Here is a 27,329-nt window from a genome sequence, read left to right as displayed (position 1 = left end):
ATCTGGCGCCGGCTCCGGCTTGTTTCTTCCTTTGTATGTTGCGCTGTACCAGTTTTAGAATGCAATACCAACTCGCCCAATCCTCAACCCTAGTGAACTTCTGGCTGTTCACTACTCGCGCTACCCAAAACGAGCTGCGAATCCACTCCGTCTCGTCCATAATACTGCGCATTTGCATCTCCTTAACCCTATATACGGCCGCGTGCTTCTCCCGTAAGAAAACTAGGCACGGCAGAGAAGCAGCAGCGCATCCCGTAGGAATTAGTTAGGCGAGTTCGGCCGCGTTAAGCGTCGTGTTGCAAAAGAAATGGGGGGCTCGCGGGGGGGCGCCGTCATCTCCGCCTTCTCCGTCGGCGGGCGCGCGGATTCGCCGACCTCCCCAGGGCGTCCAGGATGGCCCTGACCGTCCTGATGCGGCCGTGCGCGGCCGGCCGCACCAGCTCGAGGTCGCAGTCCTCGGCGCGGAGCAGCTCCTGCTCGATGTCGAACAGCGCCCAGCCGGTTCGCAGTTGGCCCAGGCTTCGCAGCACGTGCAGGCAGCCCTTCATCTGCAGCGATATGCGGGAAGGCGACGACGACGCGGTGACCACGGAGACGGTCGATAACCAGTAATGTGGAAAGTTGGGCTAGTTGGTGGTTAACCATCGTACCTTGCTGGTCAAGCAGCGCGCGGACACGGACACGGTGAAGGCACACAAGAAGCGAGCGCGGTCTTTTCTTCTGTGTGTGTTCACTGTGTGCGTGTCCGTGCGCTGTTTCACGAGCAAGTATCTCTCCATCTTCACCATCTTCACCAGCAGGTATCACCAGCAAGTTCTCTATGTAATGGCGCGCGCGCGCTTTTGCTCCCCCCCCCCTTTTTTTTTTACGACGCTTATTGATCATCGTACCTTGGTGGTGAAGCAGCGCACAGACACTGATACAGTGAACACGCACAAGAAAAGACCACATTCGCTTCTTATGTGTGTTCACTGTGACCGTGTCCGTGCGTTGCTTCACCACCAAGGTACGATGATCAATAACCGTCGTAAAAAAATAAATTGAAAGCAGAAGAACGCGCGCGCCATTACACAGAGAAAGAAGAGCCACTGTCCACAGCGGCTGCAGCGAGTAGGCTACGTCAGAAGAGCATAGCGCCCGCAACGTGCAAACCGCCAGTAGCTGCGCGAAAATCTCGGGCGTTCCAGTGAAGACATCCATTGTGGCGAGCTATATGGGCTCGTTCGCGATGGTTTACGGGTATCAGCGCGCGCAGGAACAGGGGGTACATGACGCCTTTAAAAAATTAGATTATGGGGTTTTACGTGCCAAAACCACTTTCTGATCACGAGGGACGCCGTAGTGGAGGACTCCGGAAATTTCGGCCACCTGAGGTTCATTAAAGCGCACCTAAGTCTAAGTACACGGGTGTGTTCGCATTTCGCCCCCATCGAAATGCGGCTGCCGTGGCCGGGATTCGATCCAGCGACCTTGTGCTCAGCAGCCTAACACCATAGCCACTGAGCAACCACGGCAGATATGACGTCTTCCCGCACAGCACATATAATCACAGAGACGATCATGTTCATCATGTTGGTGTTCCACATTGCAGGACGATCTGACTTTGTAATTCGTATCTGCCCTGTGCATCCGACGAGTGGAATCACCTTCCCGCATCCCTAGACACTGTGAAAATCACGATGCATTCATAGAATGCGTTAGCTGACAAAATAGTATAAGGAAACTACTTTTTTAACATGCACTAGTGCTCTTTTTTTCTTTGACGTACCCAAACACGTACCGCAACAGTGCTTACGCTCGACTATGTTTCTATTGCTACGGTTGTGACCCCTACTAGAATAGTTATCACTTACGTTTAGCGGCATTAGGTTTCACATTTATAACATATTTTGTTATAACTATCTTCTGCAGCCACTTCCTTCCGCAGTGTCTTGCCTTTAAGGGTGCTTTAGACACAATAAATATGTACGTGCGTGCGTCGTTTCGAGTGCTCCTGTGTCCCCGTCTGAGCGCACGCCCATGGGCGCCGCCATATTTGCTCACGTGACAGCCTCCGCCATTGAGCTCCTTCCGATCAGTGTGTCCTCGTTTGTTTACAATGGCCACGGCGGCCGCAGGCAGGCACAGACACGCTATTTCGATCACCACGGTGAGAAGCGAATGAAAATGACTCTGGCCAAAGCTGCAGTGGCGTCGTAAGTACACCTTTCGTTTATCAATTCTGTCTGTGCTGCAAGCTTACCAGCTGAACGCGAAGAATGTATAGTAGACTGATGTTTGCTTTTATACCCTTTATATTCTGGTCGTTACAACGGTAGATATGCAGGGCTGTTAGGGCCGTGCTTCGTTGTCGTGAACTGTACGTGCAACAAGTTCGCACTGAAATAGGCCTATCGCTCTGTCTCTCCCCCTCGCTCTCTCAATCTATTGCTCGTTTGTTCGTTCGTTCCTTCGTCCAATAGATCCTTCGTTTGTTCCATCGTTCGTTCGTTCGTTCGTTCGCTCGTTCAATCATCGTGGATGATCTTCCGCTTTCTAAACCTCCGCGCTCATCGGAACGCACCTTGGCAGCAATGGAGCTTCGGTCCTCGTAGGTAAACACGGCCCCTTTCTTGGCGAACCACGGTGTGAGGCTGCGTCCGTCAAAGCCCCCGCGCGTGCCCCGCCGCACGACGCTCGAGCAGGTGTCGGCGAACGACGTCGGGTGGCCCTCGACGCAGGGCACGCCCATCACGTAGGCGGACTGGGAGCCGCTCTCCTGCATGCGGTACCTGCGCGCCCGCGCGATAGACAGACGCGCCAAGAGGAAGCTTTAGCTCGGCTACTCCTATCTAGAGGTACATGTAAAAGGAAAATTCGCTTTTCTCGGCAACCACTGCACCAAATTTGACGAGGTTTGCTGCATTTAAAAGAAAATCTAGTGACTGTTCGTTTTAAGTTTTTTATTTAGGCCGTCGATTTTTTTATTAAAGTTGGCGAAAATCGAAAATTTTCTGAAAACGAAACTATGAAGTTTACAACTCTAACTCAGCAAGGAAAAGTCATAACACAATTCTGTGAATTGCATCTGATAGTACAGTACTGATGAGGAAGCTTTAGCTCGGGCCCAACAGCGACGCGGCTCATTCAAATACACGTAAAATGCGAAAGCGTTTTTCTGAGATTACCCCCACGGACCGAATTCAACGAAGTGTGTTGCATCTGAGAGAGAAAGACAAACTCTGGTGACAGCTGGAAACGGAATTTCGATTTAGGGTCTGAATTTTGTTAAAAAAAGTATTTTCAAAAATTCGAAAAAGAAATTAAGTTATGGCGTTTTACGTGCCAAAACCACTTTCTAATTATGAGGCACGCCGTGGTGGAGGACTCCGGAAATTTCGACCACCTGGGGTTCTTTAAGGTGCACCTAAACGTATGTACACGGGTGTTTTCGCATTTCGCCCCCATGGAAATGCGGCCGCCGTGGAAGGGATTCGATCCTGCGACCTCGTGCTCGGCAGCCCAACACCATAGCCACTGAGCAACCACGGTGGGTAAAAAGAAAAATCGAAAGTTTGAAAAATATAAAAGCACTAAGTTTACAAATTAATAGCTCCGCATCAAGAACAGCTATCGCGGTTCTGTAAACGGCACCCATTACACCATTGAAAGCGGACAAATTCATTATGTCATTTTATACCTTACGTGAATTTGTTACGTTGTGTACAAGGGTTCCGCAAAAGCTGTATTTCTATATTACAAAGTTTTTTTTTGGATTTATGTGTAACATATAAATTTTGTCCGCTTTAGATGTAGTGTTGGATGCAATTCACAGAATTGTGGTATCATTCTTTTGTTGCTGAGTTACAGATTTGTAACCTTGATAGTTTCGTTTCCTGAAAATTTTCGATTTCTTGCCAATTTTTAATAATAAACTGACGATCTAAACCAAAATTCGAAACCAACAGTAACTAGATTTTAAGTTATTTTTAACAAACTTCACCAAATTCGGTGCAGTGGTTGCCGAGAAAAACGAATTATCTTTTTACATGTATTTAGATAGGAGCACCCGAGCTAAAGATTCTTCTTAAGAACGAACACATTAGGTGCAACGACCGGCGAATCCTAAAGAGGTAAGACTCGTGAGAAGAAATTAAGGGTTGCGCTACGAATGATGCTATGAAAAAAAATTCTAGGTGTCACGTTAAGGAAACACACCTGGAGATGAGCCAGCATAATTCTGATATGTGCGCAATTCTGATATAAGCGCTGGAAACATGGAGCAAAGTCTATAGTAGCGTTTTGAATTCGCTGGAGAGAGTTAGACGTTTTTTTTTTCTTTCTAATCTTACAGGCCTGGTACTTAGTTGAAATAAATATTCTTTCTGTGAATAGGTACATGTGTCTGCGTTTGGCGATTCGATATTTCATACTATTCACTTTCGATTCCTATCCGAAAACTGTGACATTTGCCCGCCTCTAGATTTCCTGTGTTTCATGGGTCTTCTCGTGGCAAGAAAAAAGATAGAAATGCGCGCATTACACCCGCTGCAGCTAAGTGGAATACGATTGGTCCCCGCAATAATATATCTGTGTCCCCCCTGAATAAATCCCACCTGCGCATCAAGATAGCGCCACCAACGCGGCTTCTCCCGTCTAGTACGTCTCTAAAAACCTGGCTTTTCGAAGCAGCAGGTTAGGATTAAAATCAACCACTGTTACACTAATACGCTGGCACATACAGTGCTGGCTATCCTAACTTTTTTTTCACTCTAAAGTTTTCAAGCCACTAATATGGATTTTATACATATAGCTTATTTTAACCTTTTTAACTCGTGAAAGCTCTGTGGTACAGCGATATCTCGGTGGTAGATGGCGAGATCAATCTTTATGACTTTAATCTAAGTGAAATTTCACACGCATAAAAATTTAATCGAATACATTTCAAAGGTAACTGAACGGCAAACTATTAACGTTAGACTTTGCTTCTTTGTTCTGCTTTTGGCGAGCTAAGGCTAGAAGTAATAGATCGTCGCACAACGTCATTTTGTAGCCCAATCCAATTCGCTAGGAAAGAAGCTTTCAGTTACCCAACGAATTATACACATTGTTGCCTACCTCATTACTGCCATGGTCATGGAGAGAAAAGGCCGTGTGACGTTGGACTTGAAGAAGCCCAGGATGTGCGCCGACGTTTCCTGCAGTGAACGTGTTTGTCGGGCAAACCGTGGGGGCGTGTGCTAATATTCGAAACTTTCAATAAACAAATCGAATATTGTCCTCTTCGAATTCGGTCTTCAAATCGGATAATCGCTATTCGTAAACGAGAATATTTTTTTCGAATACTTTTCGAAAATTTCAAAACGTTAACTGCGCCCAAATAAACGTAAAATTGGCGCAAAAGTGCGGTAAACGTTAACCCCCCCTACCCCCGGGCATTGTATAGACATAAAACATGAGAAACTTGCGTAGTGGAGCAGGCTACGCCGCTTAGGCAGCCATGCTTTACATGCTATGTAGCGATAATTCTAACTCTCTGAAGATTCGTGTGCATGCGAAGAAACTAGTTATTTGCTCCTAATACTCCATTTGTGCTTTTTGATAAACAACGCTGCACAACGTACTATGTAAGGACATAAACTAGCTAACGTTAAGAACACTGGTACGTGAACATCGTTTTGTATAGATTGGGATAATGGCTATTCGTTATTCGCAAAAACTATTCGCAAGGTATTCGACATTCGATTCGCGTCTGGCAATATTCGATTCGCATTCGATTCAGTCTCAAAAATCACTATTCGCGCACCGGTCCTACGTGCAAGTCACCGACTTGTGAGTGAGTGAGTGAATAAACTTTATTGCAGGTAAGGCGAGGACGCGAACTCGTCGCGCACCCGGCTAGTCCCACGTCGGGACCGGCAGGTCTAGCCCACCGGCCCGGTCGCGGGCACGCCGGACGGCCAGGATTTGCTTTTCTAGAGCGGGGCTACGAAGAAGCGAGTCCCACTCGTCCTTGATGAACTTGGGGTATGTCGACCCGCACTCCCAGAGCATGTGAGGTAGAGTTGAGGTCTGGCCGCAGGACGGGCAGGCGTCGTCGCGATACACGTCGGGGTAAGCCTCGTGGAGAGCGGACAGACACGGATATGTGCTGCTCTGTAGGAGCCGAAGCGAAACGGCTTGCGCCCTATTCAACTTGGGGTGAGGGGGTGGAAACACCCTTCTTGACATGTAGAAATATTTAATAATCTCGTTGTGAGTAGCGAGAGCGTCCCTGTGACCGTAGAGAGGAGGGAAGTCAGGGCTCCTTATAGAGGAAGCGCGGTCGGTGAGGTCACGCGCAGCCTCGTGGGCAGACTCATTGAGGTTCGGGGGAGCACCCTCGACCGATCCTACGTGAGCGGGAAACCAGTGAATTGAATGGTCTGTGAGAGCATGTGGACTCGAGCCGCTAAGAAGACGAAGAGCTTCCTTGGAGATACAACCCTTTTGAAAAGCCCTAACTGCCGTTTTGGAATCGCTATAGATTTCGGACCCACGACTGTCTAGCAGGGCGAGGGCGATGGCGACTTGCACATTGAGAGAGTTTACAGTTCTGTTTTAAGATTTAAGGAATAACCGTGTTTCAGCAGTCCTCAGCTACACACAAACGAGAAAAAAAAACGATGAAGCTTGCGGCCCGGCCGGGGCCTTGGTTCTCTGACGTTCGTTCGGTTCGTTTGGTTCGCTCGGTTCGTTCGTTCGGTAAGTACGTTCGGTTCGTACGTTCGGTTCGTTCTTTCGGCTCGTTCCTTCGTTTTAACTTTGTGATAATAACAGCACCAGTTTTACGAGCACACCCACCAGGTCTGGCGTGGTGGGTTTGCTGGTGTCGTCGTTGGAGGCCGCCCGCATCCACAGCGAGGGGGGTTGCGTGAGGCACGACTCCGAGCGCTGCAGCGACGTCGCGTCCCACAGGTGGGTGATGAGCACCAGCGTGTCCACCCTGCGCGCCACGAGAAGAGAACGCGGTGAACACGGTGACAACGCATGGCCGCCCAACGCTCGCTTGCTTGTCGGCTGGGCTTTCTTATATTCTTATTTCGTTCATTTTCTTTTTTTTTTGGGGGGGGGAGAGGGGGTAGTTGATATATGACGTGACACTTGCAGCGGAAAAGCTCGCGGATGACAGGCCTCTGGTTGCTTCACTGCGTTCCTTCCTGCCCACATATTCGTTTCCTTGCTTCCGTCGACGAGCTTTATAGCGAAGTAAAATGACCGTAAAGGAAAAGAAACAAGGACTAGGACACAGTGCACAGGACAGCGCCACAGGACAGCGCCATCGGACCATTGAGTAAACGATTCGCTTCGTGGTCTGTGAACACGTGTTCGAACATTATACTTTTCCTCCTTCGATGTCTTGGCTATACATCGTTCCGCGTACTAAATATAGGTTGTTTTCTGTGTGGCTTAAGGGGGGCTCCGTTATTTCCGACGACCTTCCATCATCGTGTCCTTTATTTCTCTAAATAACCTGAACACGAAGCCTCATAGCTTTGTGACACTGCAGTAACTATGTGCTTCGAAAATGATTACACAATACTAGCCTTTCCTCAATTTTCATGCTTTATAGACAGCATAAATTTAGTTTCCGTGCCCCAGTTTCCTTGATGAACTATGCGAAGCACAGGTTGACACCTAGTCTGACAGTTCCAAGAATGCTATTCGCATTAAAAAAGCTGCTTTATCAAACTCTTCGGAGTTGATTGCAAGCTTTCGCCATTCTCCGTAAAATGCCGGTGCCCCGTTGTTTACAGTGCACCTAACTGACCGTATTTCCGTCGCACGGTTCAGCTGCAGCCGCGCTTTGAGTCTAAGCTCCAGACGCTCGCGCCAAGCGAATTTCTGGACAGTGAGATGATTTAGAACAGAATTCTCTTGTAAAATCACGCGAGGGAACTGTGTGACGTTGAGTTCATTCAGCCACCATGAAAAACTATGTGTACAGTACACGGAGTATCTAGCTAACATTCGTGCTTGTGGCATCAGACGTGTACTTGTGGCGTTATCTTCTTTTTTTCACGCGTTATCTTACTAAATTTTAAAGGAAAATATTTTTTTTTTCTAAACACGCAAGCCAATAAAAGCATTGCGCACGTGCATATAATCACTGCGAATTGTTGCGATCATGGCGCGTTACTGAAAATGTGTAATTCGCCATGTCACAAAAGCCGTTCGAAGCCACAATGATGAAGTTTATAGGCCAAATTGATGCGATGACATTCATTCTAATGATTCCCACGCAGGCTAAACCAGTACGCTTGCAGCTTACATAGACACTACAGAGCCACAGTTTTCCCTGGCAAATTCTGTAGGAACCTTATATATGGGCCCTAACAACAGAGCTAACGTGGAGTGGAAGCGTTATTGCTGAGTCATCAACAACCCGAAGCGGTGGAAACTAGAGGAACGTAGGAAGACACCGACATATTCAAGCTGCTTGATGCGAGCTTTCGCGCGAGTTTACCTTTGACGATGCCTCCTCCAGGCACGCAGATTCTTGCAGAACTCATCTGGTTTTGAGAACGTTCTACAGCGAAGCTGCACACCATTACCGTGCAAGGAAATTTTCGTGCCGTAAGCAAAAAAATTTAGTGCCCTTCCACTCTGTGAAGGATGACCAGCGAAGCTGTGTATGTGGGTCCCTTAATGGCGAACTGCACCTCCGACGCCGGTCGGCCCGGCACTGCACTATCTTCGGGATCGGCCCACGTATAGGGAGTGCTTAACGCCTGCTTCACCTCCGCCGCGGATCGGCCCGGCATTGCACTGTCTCCAGTATCGGCCCACATATGGAGAGTTTTTTTGCTCACGACACGAAAACTTCCTTGGACGGCATAGGTATACAGCTTTCCCGAAGATAGTGCAACGCCGGGCCGACCCGCGTCGGAGGTGCAGTTCGCCATTAAGGGGCCCACATTCACAGCTTCGCTGGTCATCCTTCTTCACAGAGTGGAAGGGCACTGAGATTTCTTGCACTCTAAGTACCACGAAAATTTCCTATGTGTTGTTGGGCACTTGTGCCAAGTTGACTGACTGTGCACTGTAATCCGGGGCTGCCGCGGCACAGGTAAATGAATGAATGAATGAATGAATGAATGAATGAATGAATGAATGAAACGACACACGTACGGTACTGTCACCACCGAAACGCGTCATGTAGGAGGCGTGTGCTGCAGCCGGGCTCCTATATATCGCGCTTCCTCCTGCAATGTTTGGGTTCTGACCAAAACAGTTATAGCACCGTTCATTCATTCATTCATTCATTCATTCATTCATTCATTCATTCATTCATTCATTCATTCATTCATTCATTCATTGAATCAATCTGTAGTTAGCTTCCACGCCGCTCTGTCAACGCACACGCTCGGCCACGCCGTCAACGTCGCGTCAAGTCCACTTGCCTGAGCGACTCCGTTTGCGATCGGAGCGTTAGGGCGAGCGCCCGCTGGCGCCCGCTGTCGAGGCGGAGAGACGGGTAGTGGGCCTCCAGCACCAGGCCCACGAAAAGGTGGTTCCTGGCGGGAAGGCGGTCCATGCTATTCGACATGCCCTGCGCCGAAAGCACGCGGACGCATAGTATATAGGGGGGAGCATTTGTAGATTCACGCGCGCACGGTCGAAGAAATTTCACGAAGGTGGGAGAAATGAAACTGCAAAGTTCGAAGAAAATTTCCTCCCGAGACGCCTCGTAGATCATGTTGCACGTCCGCCTTCGTTCCTTTTTCCCAAGTCGACTTCTGAAACGATCGCGTAAAATGTTCGTCGCGAATGTGAAGTATACATGATGCCTGCGGAAGTGTTTCGATGTGGTTCAGTCGAACTCGTGCCGTGACTGCAGCGTTCGGAGAAATACACATTAACTCTATTAACACGGCCGTGTCGTCACAGGAGACGAAAAAGCACTCGTGAAGTTCGTCCCGAATACCACGAAATGGCACACAAATTCGGCACGGATCGTCAACGCGGCCGCCCACCATAACGCGCTACGTCTCAGCCTCTGCGTTTAAGCAAATACATTTTTTTTACCATAACGAACGCGGCGAGACTGTTAGTGTATCTGTCTACACGGAAGTGCTGCTTTCAGCAGCTAACCTTGTCCATTGAAATGCAAACAAAAAGAATCACTAAATCACTCGTAACAGATGAAGTATTCTCTACAGTATTCTGACAGATAAGCTCTATTGCCCTTAATTTCACAGTAACGGGTAAATTATTAGGCGAGAAATTGAAGATCAAAGTTAATTATTCTGATTTTCGCACCGAAATCTCAACGGGAGTACGGTAGCGCGATTAAAAGACGGGACAAAAGAAGACACAGGGACACACACAGCGCTACGTGTCTTCTACGTGTCTCTATATGTCTTCTTTTGTCCCGTCTTTTAATCGCGCTACCGTACTCCCCTTGAAGATGCATTACCAACAAGCCCACATTGCAACTCTCGTGAAATCTCAACGCCGATACGTCGATGTGACGTCACGGATTTCAAAAGTATTCTTTTTGTATTTGGGACACATGCGGCTCACTAAAGCTTTTTTGAAAATGCGAAGTTCAGCTTCTGGCTCCTTTAGAATACAACGTAGTCCATCTGTAGCGATCAAGAATTAAACCGATTCGGACGCGCCGTCAAAGACCACGACGCCACAGCGTCATTTGGTGCGGGAAGTTCACGGCGGCGTCGCTACCAGTCTTGTTCTGACGTCTTATACGATTTACCAAGCCTATTCTCGCTTTAACAGCGGCTGTTCTGGTGTTGTAGAGTGGGTAATTCATTAATACGCGGTTGAAGTTGTTTTTCTCCTTAGCGTAATTTTAAATAAAAAAAAAAGGTTCAATAGCGATTTAGCGGTAAATGCGAGAGAAGTGCGTTAGCAGTATACATCGCACATCTCTGAAGTCCTGGATGAACGATTCGACGGTGGTCCGGGGTGGAAGTGTATGGATCTTGACTTTGACCACTCCTGGTGCCAACGCATGAAAATGTTTTTTTTTTTTTTTTTCGAGTTCGTAAAGTGCCAGTCGGCAACAAGAACCGATTTGGGAAGCGACTGAGCCCTCGAGCTGTCTTAGGCCGGTTGATCGGGAGGACTAACATGCCGGTGTGACGAAGTTGCGCCATGCCATGCACAGAAGGCAAGGGCGCAGGTGTGTTATCGGGCTTTTAGTTCGACGCACTCTGGCTCGAAAAGTGTTGGAATGTAAGAGCAACAAGCTTGTCTTTCGATGCGTACTTGTAGTATCGGGAACGCGTGGAGCAATTATTTCTTGGCCTTCGCCGAAGGCCAGGTCGCACCCGAGTTGGGGAAGTTCGGTTGACGCAAGTTATAGCACAATATTCCTCATAACGGGGAGCAGCAGGAGCTAAAACTTTCCCCCGGCCTCACAGTGACGTCACGGTGTGACGTCAGTCGTACATTGACATCATACTTCACTCGCCTTGGATATACTTCAAAGCGCGCAGTCCTCACCATATTGTCGATATCTGCTGCATTTTTCTTTTTTTGTTCCGATATAAATCCGTAAGCAGACAGTACACGCTTTTTTGTTCGTTCGTCTGGTTGTTTTGTTTGTATGTGTGTTTAATTGGTTTTCTTGTTTGTTTGCTGATACGGTTAGCTTGTTTGCGGTGCGCCGAATGTGAATTTATCCCTAGGTTAAAGGGATGCTAAAGAGAAATATACGTTGAGCTGCATTAGTAAATTACCCTTCTGCGACACCAAGAAAGCCACTCTTACCGTGACATTAAGAGGCTTGCTGTACGCCAAGAAAGACTGAAAAACGAAGGACGGGTGGCCATGCCACCTTGTAGTTTCTGCACCAGCTTGCCATGACGACATGAATTTTGACACCCGTCAGTTTAGGCTTAATTAGTGTCCATTCGTAAAAAGTTGACTGACATTGTATTTTAAGGGAGCCAAAGACCGAACACACCGAAGTTTCGAGAACATTTACTGCACCCCGGCGGCCCAAGCATGAGAAAGCACATTGACACCGGTGACGTCACACTGACGTAGCGGCGCTGGAGTATCCGCGCGAAATTCAAATAAACATTTTGACCCCTTTCTTTTCTTTATTGGACCGATTATAGCGAAAGTAACGAAAATATACAGTCCTGAAACACCATTTATCAGTCTGCACTGGTTTAGTCTTGCACCGTAGTGTCCCCTTAAGCTTGGCGGAGGTGTTATTGATCAATATTATTTATTCCAAAGTACAGTGCGGAAATGGATGGCAGAGAAGAAAAAAAAAAGCTGGTTTAAGCAGCTTGACTAGGTCCTATGGCAACCGCGATGAGGCAGTAGTCACAACAAATCGCCATTAACACAGGAATAAAAAGGATTGCATAACACCAGGGCACAGAAGCAAGAGCATAGAGTATGCAAAGAACACAGTACGGCCCCTCACCGCGATCCATTTGGTGGCGGGCAGACCTGGCCTGAGCCCCATGTGCGACACCGTGAGCCCGAGCACGCCGAAGGAGTCGACGGCGTACTCGTCGGCGAGCCGCTGCATCATGCCCCCGAGGGCGGGCCGGTACTCGGACTGAGACTCCACGTACGCCGGCGACAGGCTCACGCCGAAGCGAACGCGGCCGCGGTGCTCGTTCTCCTGCGCCATCTGCACCGAACAGTGCGATTGGCTGAGCGAATGACTGACTGACCGTGACTGGTCGCCAAACTCATTCGGACTGATTTGCTGATTGACCGACCGATTCACTGATTGGTCAATGTTTGCCGATCGACTGATTGATTGATCGACTCTGACTGACTGATTGCCTAATTCAGACTGATTTGTGGTTCCGGGAGTGGTTCATTAAATTGATTGATTGATTGATTGATTGATTGATTGATTGATTGATTGATTGATTGATTGATTGATTGATTGATTGAATCTGACTGACTGATTGCCTAATTCAGACTGAGTTGTGGTTCCGGGAGTGGTTCATTAATTGGTTAATCCATTGACTAAATTATTCTTGATCAATTGATTTCTTAACCGAGTGACTGATTTACTGACTGACTGACTGGCTGATTGTCTGAGCTTGTTGATGGACCGAATGATTCACCGATGGGCTACCTCATTGATTTATTGACTGATTATTTACCCAGTTGATTTAGTAACTGACTGACTGGTTGCCTCGAGGGATTGACTGAACAACTGACTTACTGACTGGCTGACTCAATAATAAATTTATTGACTGATTCACTGACCAACTCACTTAGTGAATGACTAACTCTTTCATAAATTGAATCATTGATCTATTTACCGATAGTACCTGTCTAACGTCCGAGCGCAATACAGTGGCTGTGAAAGTTGCGCATAGTGAAAGTACTCGACTATAGCGTGCATCGGCGTCCTCCTCGCCCGCCGCGCAGGAGCACTGGGCGACGGGGTCATCGAGACATCGAGACGGGGTCATCGAGACGGGGACATCAAGACGGGGTCATCGAGACAATTCTGACCACTAGGCTCGTTTTACAATGTATACTTACGTATAACTGAAGAGCGGTGCACGCGTAGCGTTTTTGCATTCCTAGCCCAATATAAGAGTGCCGCTGTCAGGGCTGTGAGGGAGTCGAACCCGCGACCTGGTGCTTAGTAGCACACCGCCGCAGCTATTGAACGACCGCACCGCCTACACCAAGCATGACTGGGACGTATCCACAAACGCGAGATGGCACTTTATAGCGTGCTATTGTATCACCGCTGTATAGTCGCCAGCTGAGTGCGCTCAAGCTACGTCACATTTCTCTTAGTAAAAGGTAGTGGAAAGGTGATATATGCTAAACTGCTCTGCTTCTCGTAGTTTAAAACGCAGGTCGACTTGCTCGACCTTTCTGAAATGTAGCAGTGTATTAGAGAACTACACGAAGCATGGGTCGTAGTTTTATATGCCGTATAAATTGGTATAAACATTCGCCTAGAGATTTGCCTCCGCCCCCCTACTGCCGCTCCCTTCTCTAACGTGTGATTGATCAAGTTACTGCGCGCTTGATCACGTGACCTCCAACGTCGGAGGCGCGCGAAGAGAGTGCGCGTCAAGCCATCATCCTTCTCGATTCACCTTCACACGCTTTCGCTATCATCCACAGCATAAATTGGGCGATAGGATTTTATACGGCACTTCGAATTTACACGTAACAACACACCGACGCCGATGGTAAGGGCCAAAAAAATTCGCCCTGAGTATCCGTGTAATTGCGATCGCATTAAAATACAAATTCTGGGGCCGTATTTTGTAACGACCCGTTTAATTTCTCCATTATGCTGATCCGTGGTCATTGGCTCGCGCGGCGCCATAGTGGCGTTACCGGGGGGACCGGCCCGTCGCTTGACATGATAAAAAGAAGGAATGTAAAATACAATGGGTCGTATTACAGAGCATTCATGCCTTAATCTCCTGATTATTGTACAATGCTGTAACGGAACCACAGTCAAAAGCAGAGAGGTCACAACGCTCTAGCAGCGGCTGCGGTGAAATATATGCCTATATATATTCGCAAGTTCCTTAATTTCCGGATCTGAGGAGCGCGATACAGTTCCGTCGTCGCCCCTGAACCAAATTTCGCATCGCTCATCAGCTTTGAAGATAGTATATGTTTCCCATAACGACAACAACCATGCTGAACCCTGTGAAACACACAACACTGGTTTCTAACCATGTTAAAGCGAAGCTTCGTTTGCCTCTTTCCAATTTTTCCGCTGCCGCTTTTGTATTACCGAGTGGCCGGTGCCGGTCATATATCGCAAACAGGCATCGAGGCAGCCCAGGGTTTATTAAAATTTTATTAAAATAGGTCCAGCAATTATCTCAGGAAAGCGTTTCTGCGTTTTCACAAGTCTACCGTGCACAAAACCTTCCCTGCGCTACGGTGGACGATCTACTGCACCCTACGGGCTTCATCTCGAGGCAGAAGCCCCACTTCCGCGCGATCCTGGCCTTCGCCGAGGACGTCGCCCTGGCTGATCGCCTCCGAGCCTCCCTCCCCACGCTTACGGCGGTTCGGCCGCCGCTGCTCTTTCTCTCCCCCTCCCTCACTCCCCCCTCTTTTCACTCCCATTGCCCCCTGTGCAGCGCGGTTGAGGTGTCCTCCCCGGAGAGACAGTTACTTCGCTGCACTTAATCCCGACTTCGCTTCCACCAAGAATCTCCATCTCTCCACGTATTTGGATACGCCGCGTCGGATGAGTTCGGCCCGAGGTAACGCTTCCTCTTAAGCCACCGCCTAGCGGCGTCCAAAGTACAAATCCACTGCAGAACGAAGAGTTCGTGAAAACTGCCTTAAACCTAATGCGCTCACGTAATATATAGACCGAACCTTCCACTCTCTCTCCCACGCGTCTGCTGGCGTGATACTCGGCGTGCGAGGACGCGAATTGTCCCTCCATGGAAAGAAGCACGCCGTACACAGCATGCGGGTCAGCAACGGGCGCAAGCCGAAGTTGCACTTTATTGACATCCGCTAGAGGGGCGGAGCAGCTACGTGAGACAATGCTCGTAGTCCACGCTGCTGGCGTGCATGGCGCTTGCGACGTTCTGCAGGAACAGCTTCCGGTCGCGATGCAGCAGCTCGGCGGCCTCCTTGTTCAGCGGGTCCTCGGTGTTGGGCTCCAGCAGGATGAACTGCAGGCCCAGCACGACCGCGCCCAGCGTCAGCACGGGCTTCCAGTCCTCGCGCAGGATGTTGAGGCACACGTTGCCCTCGAGGTCGATGTTCGGGTGGAACACCGGGGTCTCGCACTTCACCGTGGGCGGCTCGTGCGGGTAGTTGGGCCCGACGACGAAGCTGAACACGAACCGACCGTTCCGGTAGAAGCCTTCGTCGGGGCAGATGACCACCTTGAAGTTCGTCAGGTCGTCCGGGTCTGGGAACACTGTCTGACAGGTCCCGGGAAGGTCGAGCTCGCCGATGTCCTTGGCGACGCGAATAGCAGCGGCCGAGGGACGCCCGGTAGCCGTTCGCCTCGTTTTAGCTTGTTGCTGCGGCAGCTGCTCCTCCTGCTGCCGTTTCAGGGATTTGAGGTTGAACATGGCGACGGCTTGTTCGGTTCCGACGTGCGGCAGTTGCGGTGAGGTGAGGCGAGCCTCCTCGCTCGAATCGGACGGAACCGTGGACTGACGCTTGGCCGAGACTGGCGTTTCCCAGCTTGCTCTCTTCGCACGCAAGCGCCGTCCGGCGTTATATATGTCCGAGGTGCAACGGTCACGAGAGCTTGCGCAGAGAACACGATCGGGTGATGGCGAAAAATAAAAGTAATAAAGAGAAGAAAAAAGCAAATCTTGCGCCTACACAGAGATTGAGGTAGCATTTGCGGTGCCGCGTCGAGTTCTACAGTGATACAAAAAACGCTCGCCATTTTGTAATTTTATTGCGATCGCACTTACGCAGGACAGTCACTGGCTTTCGTACATAGTGTGATGTCGACGCAAAAACTTCCGCCGGGATTGTCCCGCTGCGGAAGTGCAATCAAAAGCAATGCGGGCTGATACTGATATCGGTGCACGATATCTGTCCTGACGCACAAAACACGAAAAAACAAAGTCTCGCAGAAGTAATCTCAGAGTGAATGTCGACGTTATTGCGATTAGCTGTGAAGCAATGTAGCGGCAAACCGTACTGACACTGCCGAAACGCATCACGTACAAGGAGTGTACTGCTGCCGGTCGCGCTTTCCCTCTAGGCACAGTTCGCCATCTAGCGGTGCCCCCATCAAATGCAGCGTGGCCCCCGAGATGCCTTGCGCGCCGGTGCGTGCGAACACGAAGGACCTAAAGCTTTTTCACTAACATCGGCGCCAGCTCACTGTGGAGGACGAATTACTCCTCTACGCTGTTAGATTTGTCGCCCTTGCCTCTTGCCCAAGTCGTACGACTCCTAGATGAAGGACAGTTCGGCATATCAAAGCCGGAGATTGTGTCTGGTGATCCACTATAGGAGCTGACGTCATGTCCTTTGCGAAGCAGTCAGCAATTCGCGAAAACTGCAGTTAATAGGAGTATGCCTCTAATACGCTAATCGGCTGCAATTTTCAAGACCCTGACAAACGCATTGTAATGAACTTGCTTTACTTTAACAACCAATAGTAGCTGATAGCTACAGATTACTACTAGGTACTTGAACTGCATGGTTCGGCTGGAGAAACTCCCGTGCGTATATGTAGTCTACCATGGGATGTCATTCTTTTCACGCCAGGGAATTCTCGAAGGAGTGACTTCCGACAATGGGCCTACATTTTCATCGCCCGAGTTTTACCTCTTCGCTGAAGAGTACGGCTTCAAGCACGTTATATTTAGCTCTTACTATCTTCAGAGTAATGAACTTGCAAATGTGCAGTAATGATCATAAAGTCCTCTATGGCAATCAGGAAATACCCTTACCTGACGCTCCTAGCTGACAGGTCGAGCCCCTTGACCAAATTGTATATCACTACGCAGCTACTCACGGATCACCGGCTAAGAACCACGCTATCTCTGACTTCCACCACCCTGACACCTCTACTGCCTGATCAAGAGATCCATCAGAAATACGAAAAAGAAGCGTCAAAGGAAAGACTTTGACAAACGTCACCGAGTTTGGGACCTGCTGGAGCTTTTCAACGGAGACAACGCTTAGTTGCAGACCTCAAACGCAGAGGTGCACGAAGCTTAAGCCAATGAACCTCAATCCTATTTGATCAACACAGACACTGGTACGATACGCAGCAGCAGGGGACCAGCTGTAGTTCAGAACCCCGCTGGTAACACCGACTCAAGAAGTGCCATTATTCAGTAAAAGTGCTGCTGACGCTCGTTCTTGTAACCAAGACACTTTCCACGTGCACAGCAGAAGTGAGGGGTGCGTAAAGCAGCTCACTACGGCGAGAACAAGCTTACTCCATTGGGGAGATGTCGTAGGTGCGGCAATCTACAGTGCACGAGTCAGTACCGGTAAGACTGGTAGTGACCCCTAGTGAAAATGGGGCGAGATAGCTACACGTGACAATGCGTGGTCGGTGTTCTGGCAGCGCGTGATTTTCTTCTTTTACAAATCCAGCACGTCAACTGGATATGATCACGTCTGCAGCTGTAATCAAGGCAACAGATGCAAACAAAGACACTTCATTGAAATACATTAAGGAAACAGATAAGTAAGTATATGCGGTTTCGTGTCACAAGTTCCAACGAGGCGCTTCCCGACCGGTAAATATACAGATGCACCCATCTCCGTCTTTCTTCGTGGCAGGCTTGTAAAATTGCGGCCCTTGCCGTCGACTTAATGTTCTGCGAAAATCGTCGAGGTATTGGCGAAACAAAATTTTGAATCCCAAATAAAACAGCTGGTAGTGGCCTTCATCATGTCTGTACTTCATATGTGTTAACTGCGCCGCTGCTGCAATAACTGTTTCACCTACTATCCGAAGTAGTAGTACTCATACATACCAAACCCGCATTGTCCGCGGAGGCGTCTGCTTCCCAACATAATATGACTTTCAAGGTTGACAATGCAGCGTCCACGTCGTTCTGTTGGCTAACTTATTTGTGCGCGTGAAATTGCTTGTGGTAAAAGCATGGTGGCCATGACGTCGGTGGTCGATCACGACTTTCGCAGAATAGGAAAAGCCCGGCCTTCGAGATCGGTTTTCATTGTTCGAGGGAGCCGTTGTTAAGAGGGTATACGACGGGAACACGCTTTACCGCCACTATACTCAACGCAGCAGTGGAGTAAACGAAGCGTCATGAAGACGAAGACACGAAGAAGTAACTGGACAAACTTGGTGCCAAACCTCAAGTTTATTTCGAAGCACCTGTCCACCCTTATAGCAGGACAAATAGGTTCCCGGCTCACGTCCAGCAACAGCAACAAGCTTCTGCAAGATTTTCGACATGGATTTCAGCGCATTCTCAGGTTAACGATGAGACTTTTCCCAATCTTATCCCATGTACGTGTGTGGCAGTATAGAACTACTAGTTATTTAGCAGACAAGGGAAATCAGTGCACTGTCGACGCACCTATTCTCAGAGATTGGTATGTTTTTTTCTGCCGCTGTAATTCCGTACGCTAACTGGTTTCCGTTTCTTGCCAATTCCGGGGCAGTCGCAAGCCGTACTGAATCACAAGTCAAGCCCAAATAACATTATTCGACGAGGACCTCGCTTCACGCGGATTGCCGCCGTCGTGTTCATGGTATAACAACACACGCGTGCCATTGTACGCATTTCGACTATAGCATAAAAGGCGTGCTTATTGCGCAGCTGGCGATGGTCTTTCGGCATCTCCTTTAAAGCGCGGTAGTGACAAACATTCACCTAGCCTGTTTGAGCTGATTACTTACGCTATAAGTAGCGTGAGGTGGGCACTTCGAGGCCTGGTAACGTTATATGGAAAGTACAGCGACCAGCGTCATTGCTAGTGCGGAACTAGCCACGCGAGGCCATGAGTCGTCGATCTAGAGGAAGGTGAAGCACGCCAACGCCATGCCTATTAGCAGCGGCCAACAGCGGCCGCAGTTTCGCACTTTATTGGCGTCCACTATAGAGGGACCGGAGCTACTTGAGACAATGTTCGAAGCGGGCGTTGCCGACGCGGCCCCCGCACATGGCGTTCTGGACGTACTGGCGGAACAGCTGCCGGTTCTGCAGCAGCACCTCGGCGGCCTCCTTGTTCAGCGGGTCCTCGGTGTTGGGCTCCAGGAAGATGAACTGCAGGCCCAACACGATCGCGCCCACCGTCAGCACGGGCTTCCAGTCCTCGCGCAGGATGTTGAGGCACACGTTGCCCTCGAGGTCGATGTTCGGGTGGAACACCCGGGTCTCGCACTTCACCCTGGGCGGCTCGTGCGGGTAGTTGGGCCCGACGACGAAGCTGAACACGAACCGACCGTTCTGGTAGAAGCCTTCGTCGGGGCAGATGATCACCTTGAATTTCGTCAAGTCGTCCGGGTTCGGGAACACCGTCTGGCACGTCCTGGGAAGGTCGAGCTCGCCGATGTCCTTAGTGACACGCATCTGAGCGGCCGACGGGCGCCCCACAGCTCTTCGCCCCGGTTGTTGCTGTTGCTGCTGCTGTTGCTCCTTCTGCTGCTGCTGCTGCTTCAGGGAGAAGAGGTTGAACATCGTCGCGACGCTTGTCCGGTTCCAACGCGCGACAGTGTAGCAGTGGGGGTAGTCTCGTTCGACGTGGATCGGACCGTGGCCTGACACGTGCCCGAGACTGACGTTGCCAGCGTCCTGTCTTCTTGCGCAAGCGCGTTCCTGCCTCTGCCGCGGTCACGCGGATAGACTGCGTCGCCCCGCTGCCTTCGGAACGCTGACGGCTCGAGCGCATGCGCTCGGATATGGTGGTGAAAGAGATAGAAGAAGATTGCGTCCACGTGACCTAACGTCGCCAACCGTTCTTTCTTTTGGGGCGACTTCGTTGGGATCCAGCCACAGAGATGCTTTTCTTGCAGTTTACGATTTCGTTAGAGACACAAAAGGAGTACTTTGCTGAATTTCAAAAATTATCAAATATTCCTATTATTTCGCTTCGTTATGTTAAATTATTTCACCTCAGTATTTTTAACGGTATGTTCTTTTAATTTCTACATTATATTTCTTTAACCTATGTACGCTCTGCTACGCAAATTTAGTTTTTGCTTTAATTCTATAATTGACATACTTGAAACCTCTTGCTTCTTGGCCAATACCCCGTAGGGGGTATGAACCAGTATTTGGGATGCACTGAGACGTGGTGGCGTTTGCGACCTTGCTTGCGGCGAGACATCATGGATTCCGGCGTGACAGAAAGAAAAGATTGCTGCGCAAACTTTCATTTTGTGATTTTTTAACTTGGCAACATTTACACGGGGCAGTGACCGGCCTTCGTACAGTGTACTATCGGCGCAAAATTGCCGCCGGGCCACGAATCCCATTGAGGCAGTGCAATGTAAAGGCGTGGATGGTCCGATTCTGATGCCGGCGCACGGTATGCGTCGTCGTGCGCAAACTATGATGAAATAAACGGGATGTTTGGTAACGCGCTTTGCGTGGTGAGCTGCAGTCCGTTCACTGGTGTCCACTTGACTGATACAACCACCGGGGTATAGAGACAAATAAAATGACGCATCATGAGAAGACAGAAATCAGCGGATCGTCTAGTTATCAGGGGCAGTACGCAGGCCACGTCATTAAACGAAGCTCGTACGAGGTTGATAAGCAGCATTAGCAGTTGACGGGTGACCATGGGAGGAGGAGGACCGTTTGTATTTAATACCTAATTTTTTTACTGTTATCATATTTTGCTTTCCTACTCCTTCGAGGCTGTCCATCACTCGTGCGTTCCTGCTATTCTTTCAAGACAATTTTAGTTCCAGCTTGACTTTTAGTTTCGCGATCCTTGACCTATACCCTGCTGTGGGTTTTCGCCGCCGTCATTGAACTACAATGACGACGGCGATGACGTCGCACCGCTCCTGGAAAGATTATCCCCCGTATTCTCGAAGCTCGATCTTCTTGCACTCTACGACGACAACGACGACGATGATGATGATGATGATGATGATGATGATGATGATGATGATGATTTATTGGCATCCCCTTTGAAACGGGGCGGTGAAAAACAGTCACCTAGCCTGTTTGAGTTATATCAGATACGCGGTACATGCTTTTAATCCTAGCTTTTTAACATAAAACTGCTTTATGCCGGGGTCCACGACTGACTTCCTGTAACGGATGTAACGGATGTCTCGTTGGCGCCAAGGAGTAAAATAACTGGCTGGCTGCGTCACTGTGGAGGCTATATACACGAATTCTTAGCCAATAGCAAGCCGAATACCCCTCGAGATGTGCTCGATCATTCGCGCCGCGTCGTCTGCTCAGCGTCTGCTTGCCATCCTGCTACATGCTCCATGGTTGATTGATCGACGCAAAAAAAAAAAATGTTTTGACCCCGTAACCATAAGCTGCGTTTACATGCACGCGACAGCAGGGCTTCGCTTTACCTGCACGCTTTCTCTGCAGGTACCTTGCAGCCTCCTTAGCAAGTAGGACGTGCGAATGCTCTTACAAATGATCACCTGCGTCACAGCGTCTGCTCGACGTCTAATTGGCGTTTGCTCGTTACCGTCATCACGTATCATGCTAGTGCGGTGTAGCAAATTAATGATTCAGTGAACAAACAATTCGGCTTTTATATCGTTTCGCATCGTCAACGCATCGCCAATGCTAATGTTGTGGCGCCATCTGCTATCTGAAAATCAAACCAGCCTTACGGCTCGATGCCGTGTCTGTAGTCCTAGCAGCGTGAAAGTACCCGATCTCAACATTTACGACAAGACATGCCTAATGATTCGACCTCAGCTTGAGACGAGACTTAGCGACGACGGATTTTGCCGCTTCTTTCTTGCCTACAGGGCGGAGAGCCAGTAACAATCGTGAATTCGGATCGATGCAGGCGGTCTGCGCTGAATGGCTGCCGCCGTGTTGGCTGCGTAATCATGGTTAGGGCGGCTATTACGGATACCAGCGGTAACTGCCACAGTCATTCTTCGTATACGACGTGCATGCGCACAGGTCCTAACATGTCACGTGTTGCTGTACGGTATCATGGAGCGATCAAAAACTCTCTAGTGTGCACCCAATAATCATCCAGTTACGCCCGGAATTATATACCGCTGCGCAATGACCTGTGTGCGCCCCGCACCTTCGGCAGTGCTGCAACCAGCTTGTGAGATGGCGATAGGAGAGGAGAAGCCATGTAGTGCATCGTGACACTAACCAGCGCCGACAGAGAGCGATCATGAGTGCTTCGGTAGTCGCAGCGCAACGGGGGCTCCAACGCGGTATAGTCTGGTGTTGGAACTTTGCGCACATGGTTTGTCTTTCGCGTCGGATTAGCCTGTGGCGTTTTGTCGCCTATACGGAATGCAGCTTCAACATACATCAGCAGTTCTTACACGTCACCTACTGCTTCGTTTGCGATAGCACTAAATAATATAACCGCTGCGCTATGCGGCACAGAAAGGCAACAGCATCGAAGGGCGAATCTCGCTTTGGTCCGGCGAGAGACACGGCATCGTGAAACAGAATGCCAGTGTGAAGCAGAACGCCATCGTGAAGCAGGACGCCTTCGTGAAGCAGGACGCCTTCGCGCGTACGCCGTGCAAGCTGCGAACTCTGCCACTTGCATTCCTGAAGCTGAGCGCGTCGCAACTCAACTGGCTGCCCAAGATACTACGGAGTCGGACCAAAATGCCCGTACCGTCGCTGAAGCGATCGACTCGGCAGCTGGACGCCGCTCGCCAACGGGACGCCGCACGTCAAGCAAACCTGCAACACGGTCGCCGGCCCGCAAATAGTGCGCCTTTAGCCGCAGTGTGCCGTGAGTTCACGAAGCAAACATTCAGCAGCTTCTGTGAATCCACGTTTCACTTTCGTGTACTACCCCTTACTATGAAAGAGGGATCAACACTTCATTTGTTGTTCAAAAAAGAGGTGAGGCGTGCAGACAGGACACAAGAGTAGAGAAGCGGACAACACGAACGCCGACTATCAACTGAAGAAAGAAGACAAAACTCATCTGCGCAAACTCAGGAATGGTATCACCACGTGTCAGTCGGGTACATGTGCCGGTCTCCGTGAGAGATAACTGTTAAGGCCCTTAATCTCTTCCTTGTGTAAAGTAAGCGAAGGCCGACTCACGCACGCACTTCCACCATTATAGATATGCCATGCCTCTACCATAAGACGCGTATCTTCATTCTTACACCTGTACAATATCGCGCATTTATCTAACTCTGGCGTGCAGTTACAATCTCGGCAATGTAAGGAAAGATTAGAAGGCGATCCACCGGTTAACGACCTTTTATGTTCCATTAGCCTCTGATTGATACACCGTCCCGTTTGCCCTACGTAGAACTGGCCACAGCTAAGGGGAATTTTATAAACCACACCCATACGACAGTCAGTAAACCTATTGTTCTTATTGTGCTTCATTGGACAAATACCTGTTTTTGTTTATACTTTTTGTTTTGTTAATTTGTTTATACATTTCCTTAATCTTTCCGTTTTTCTTCCTCTATCTCTATCTACCTTGTACAGCTATGCCAGCAATGAATCCGGTAGTATCAATCTCACCCTGCTTTTTTACTCACCAGTACTCTAAACATCTCGCTTCTGATCGGTTGATGCTTCCGTCCACTTTAAATCCAAGCTCTTCTGCAAGGTGTACGTTACCTACGGGTCACTCTGGATGAATCTCTTCGCATTCCATTAGGATGCGCTGAGTGGTCTCCGGATTTTGGCTGCAGCATACTCATGCATCTTCTTGTTGCAAATATTGGCTCTGGTATGTTTTTGTCCTTAGGCAACCAACTCCAGCCTCAAAGAGCAAGGCACTGCCCTTTGTGTTAACCTGCTTATTTTCACTTCTAACTTCTTCTCATTTTTGTAAATTTCCATGGTCTTTTTTGTTCCCGTTCTTTGCCTCAAATTCGCTGTCTATGTTTCTCTCACTTTCTTTTTGATGACTCGTGGTTGTCTATTTGTACTTCCAATTACTCTGTACTTGGCTCCCAACATCCCTGACCTCTTCCTCCAATTTTGTGTCTACGCTTCTCAAGTACAGCTACTCGTGGTCGCCCATTTATTTTGATCCATGTTCCCGATTATTCCTTCAAAATTAATTTTGCTTTGCGCTCCTCCGACTTCAGAAGAGGTACAACCCATGTCACCCTGCACTACCCATTTTGTGGCTTTAGCCTATGGGCTACGAAAGCCAACCGGCTCCACTGAATTTAGCACAGTGCCGCCCATCGGCTGAAGACAACACTATGCTTCTCAAGTGACCCTTCCCGGGCCTCCCATTTAACCCCACATCCTGTTGTCGCATGTCCTCCGCGACAGGAATAGAACATGATCTTCAAGATAGTAGAGAGCTGGACGATTTGGTTTTCATTCAACATGGCGCGAAGAGAAATCGAGCGCATGTCCTCTCGATTAAGTTGAGCCCCTTCAGGCCCACTGTGGGCACAATAGGCGGTGTTTAAAACATGACCCCCGTGACATGTTTTGGGCTCCGGGGTGACTTCAGCGCGCAAGAGAATGGCCTTCGAGATCTCTTTCTGTTATTTAGACGCAACCTTCGCTGGAGCGTGGATTTGGACACCACCAACTGTGCACGCTAAGATGCTGCATCAAAAGCAAGAGCTGTGATAAGAATAGTGACATTTAATACATGTCGCATGTATACCTTAAAGCCCTTCTGACTGAACGTTTGGTTTGAATATTACGCGCACAGTTTCAGTAAAATCAGTTCGAAAGTGAATGGCTGGGTGTTTGACCTCGGTGTCAGTATGTCGTTCGGTAGACAGCATCAGGCATGTTTTTCAAGGGGCTGGATAAGTGCTCCAAACACACTACATGTGAAATTGTTGACGTTCTCGTGTATGACCTTAGAGCGTTCTGGCAGGAGTCAACATTCCGTAAGCTTGACATAGCTGGCTGAAGAATGGAAGCTTCTTAATCCGTTCTGCAGCTATGCGCTTCCAGTGATTCTGAGGATGAACTAAATCTTCGATGGACAGAATCAATTGGCACACGGGAAGGAATAGAACTGACGAGCACCTGCTTTCTTTTTTCGTTTAGTTCTGTAGCGAGTTTCAGGGCATTCGCATTCTACGGCAAAGTCCTTATACGACAGCACGAGAGTCCATGGAAGCATACTTTATCAAGGAGCGGAGTGACAAAGGCAGCCTTGTTCTTTCTATTTGGCTATACATGGCTTCCACTGGCATCTTCCTAGGCACCATGTTGGTGAACCAGCACGGCGACAAGTTGCGTACGTTGGCAGTTCGTGCGGCTCCAACACTCTACAACAGAGCCCGTAGGGCAGAAGCCTCTGCTAAGGTTTCCTTCCTCCATGGGAGCAGGTTACCCCCGGCAGTGAGCACGATGCACTGACGTCATAGGCGCCATATTGCAGAACCGTCGCCGTGACGAGCTTGATCCGTGACGTCAGGTGCAATTGAGTTATCTAGACAGGAGTGAGTTTCGGTTTCAATAGATATGGCTGGGCGATTGTGTGTTGGGTCTTTGCTCTCTCTGCATATGCACGTGCGAACAGTCAATACATGCGCGTGTTGTCATACATGCGCATACATGCGCATGTCAATACATGCGCGTGTTGGCAGTATACTTCTGCGGGTCTTCGCTTTGTTCCAACTATACGTTTTGCACTACAAACAGTGACAGCAAACGGCGGGACAAGAAGTGTATATACAGAGAGAACATATGCGTACCTTTCCTGCTTGCATACATAGTTTCCCGTCACCTTCGCTGTTCCCTGGAATTTTTGTTCAACATGGCGACATGGAAGTGCAACTAACGATTTAACCGAGCAGATCCAGGCGTTTGGACAAACCACATTCTAGGACAGCGCATCTTGACAATAGACCGAAATGCCTCATCACGGCTTCATCTGGCAACCCCCTACAAGAGCTTAGGTGGCAATCTTCGGCTAATCTTCGCAGAGCCACTTCGTGACATATTCAAGAATAAACGCAACATGTTTCAGCGGTGAGCTTACTGTACTGTGAACAATTAAGGTGCCCGCATGGGCACATAAACGCAAACAATTGTGGTTTTGTGGTGAGCGACGAAATTTTTCACTGCTATAACACGGCGAAAAGCAGGTATAACTGGACAGAAGCTAGGCAAGGATAACAGACGCGCATCTGCCCCGTTCGTAATCTCTGGCATGCGCCGTCGTCGGCCCCATTCAACCACGATGGATCGCTCTGCATGGGGAGCCGGACGTCGATCCAGCGTTACTGAGTGCGCGGCGGCGTACCTTGCGAAACGTCATGTACGCGCTGATGCCGTAGTTTGTGCCCAGCTCGGACCCCAGCACGGTCACGTGGGTGAAGACGTAGTGGTCGCAGAGTTGCTCCTTGACCGGGTACACGGCCTCGTCCGTCAGGGTTGAGCCGACCGTGCACATTAACAGCGCTGCAGGGAAACACACGGCTTTCGCGCATACACGCCGGGTCTTTTTACTCGACACCCGACGTGGCACTGAGAAACATTTCGAAATTGGTGGACCCCGGTCGGTGAGAAACTGAACCAAGCGGTGGGCGCTTTGATAACAACCGCTCGAAGCAGGCAAACAATGAACCCGAGGAAAGTGCAGAGACATGAGAGCAGCATTCCGGGCAAGTTGGTAATACATTTCTTAAATGATATTGCGCGACATAAAAAACGACACGGACGTGAAAGAAGACGACACACCAGACGACACACCTTGCGCTTGGTGTGTCGTCTTCTTTCACGTCCGTGTCGTTTTTTATGTCGCGC

General features: G+C 49.3%; 4 protein-coding genes across 4 annotated transcripts in view; all 4 read right to left on the bottom strand.

Annotated features, from left to right (window-relative positions):
• Positions 1-46: 46 nt before the first annotated feature.
• LOC142558188 (uncharacterized) lies at positions 47-6,967 on the bottom strand. Its single transcript, XM_075670343.1, has 4 exons — positions 6,823-6,967; positions 5,098-5,177; positions 2,564-2,771; positions 47-548 (listed from the first exon to the last, which is right to left on the bottom strand). Exons 1-4 carry the CDS (start codon positions 6,871-6,873, stop codon positions 333-335), a joined length of 555 nt encoding a protein of 184 aa, XP_075526458.1. The 5' UTR covers positions 6,874-6,967; the 3' UTR covers positions 47-332.
• Positions 6,968-9,397: 2,430 nt separating this feature from the next.
• LOC142558544 (uncharacterized) overlaps positions 9,398-27,329 on the bottom strand; it is a 42,960-nt gene continuing 25,028 nt past the window's right edge. The window contains exons 10-12 of the mRNA XM_075670677.1: positions 26,827-26,984; positions 12,425-12,637; positions 9,398-9,571 (exon numbers count right to left, since the gene is read on the bottom strand). Of these exons, the coding sequence (XP_075526792.1) occupies positions 9,398-9,571; positions 12,425-12,637; positions 26,827-26,984 (545 nt within the window). The remainder of the gene's footprint in view (positions 9,572-12,424; positions 12,638-26,826; positions 26,985-27,329) is intronic.
• On the bottom strand, positions 15,496-16,249 carry LOC142558187 (NEDD8-conjugating enzyme Ubc12-like). Its single transcript, XM_075670342.1, has one exon. It carries the CDS (start codon positions 16,050-16,052, stop codon positions 15,501-15,503), a length of 552 nt encoding a protein of 183 aa, XP_075526457.1. The 5' UTR covers positions 16,053-16,249; the 3' UTR covers positions 15,496-15,500.
• On the bottom strand, positions 19,481-20,313 carry LOC142557495 (NEDD8-conjugating enzyme Ubc12-like). The gene has a single exon (XM_075669390.1). It carries the CDS (start codon positions 20,112-20,114, stop codon positions 19,548-19,550), a length of 567 nt encoding a protein of 188 aa, XP_075525505.1. The 5' UTR covers positions 20,115-20,313; the 3' UTR covers positions 19,481-19,547.

The sequence above is a fragment of the Dermacentor variabilis genome, chromosome 9 (genome assembly GCF_050947875.1).
Source record: "Dermacentor variabilis isolate Ectoservices chromosome 9, ASM5094787v1, whole genome shotgun sequence".
NCBI classification, from domain to species: Eukaryota; Metazoa; Arthropoda; class Arachnida; order Ixodida; family Ixodidae; genus Dermacentor; species Dermacentor variabilis.
The sequence above is the reverse complement of the archived record's forward strand: the minus strand, read 5'-3'. Positions and strand labels throughout refer to the sequence as shown.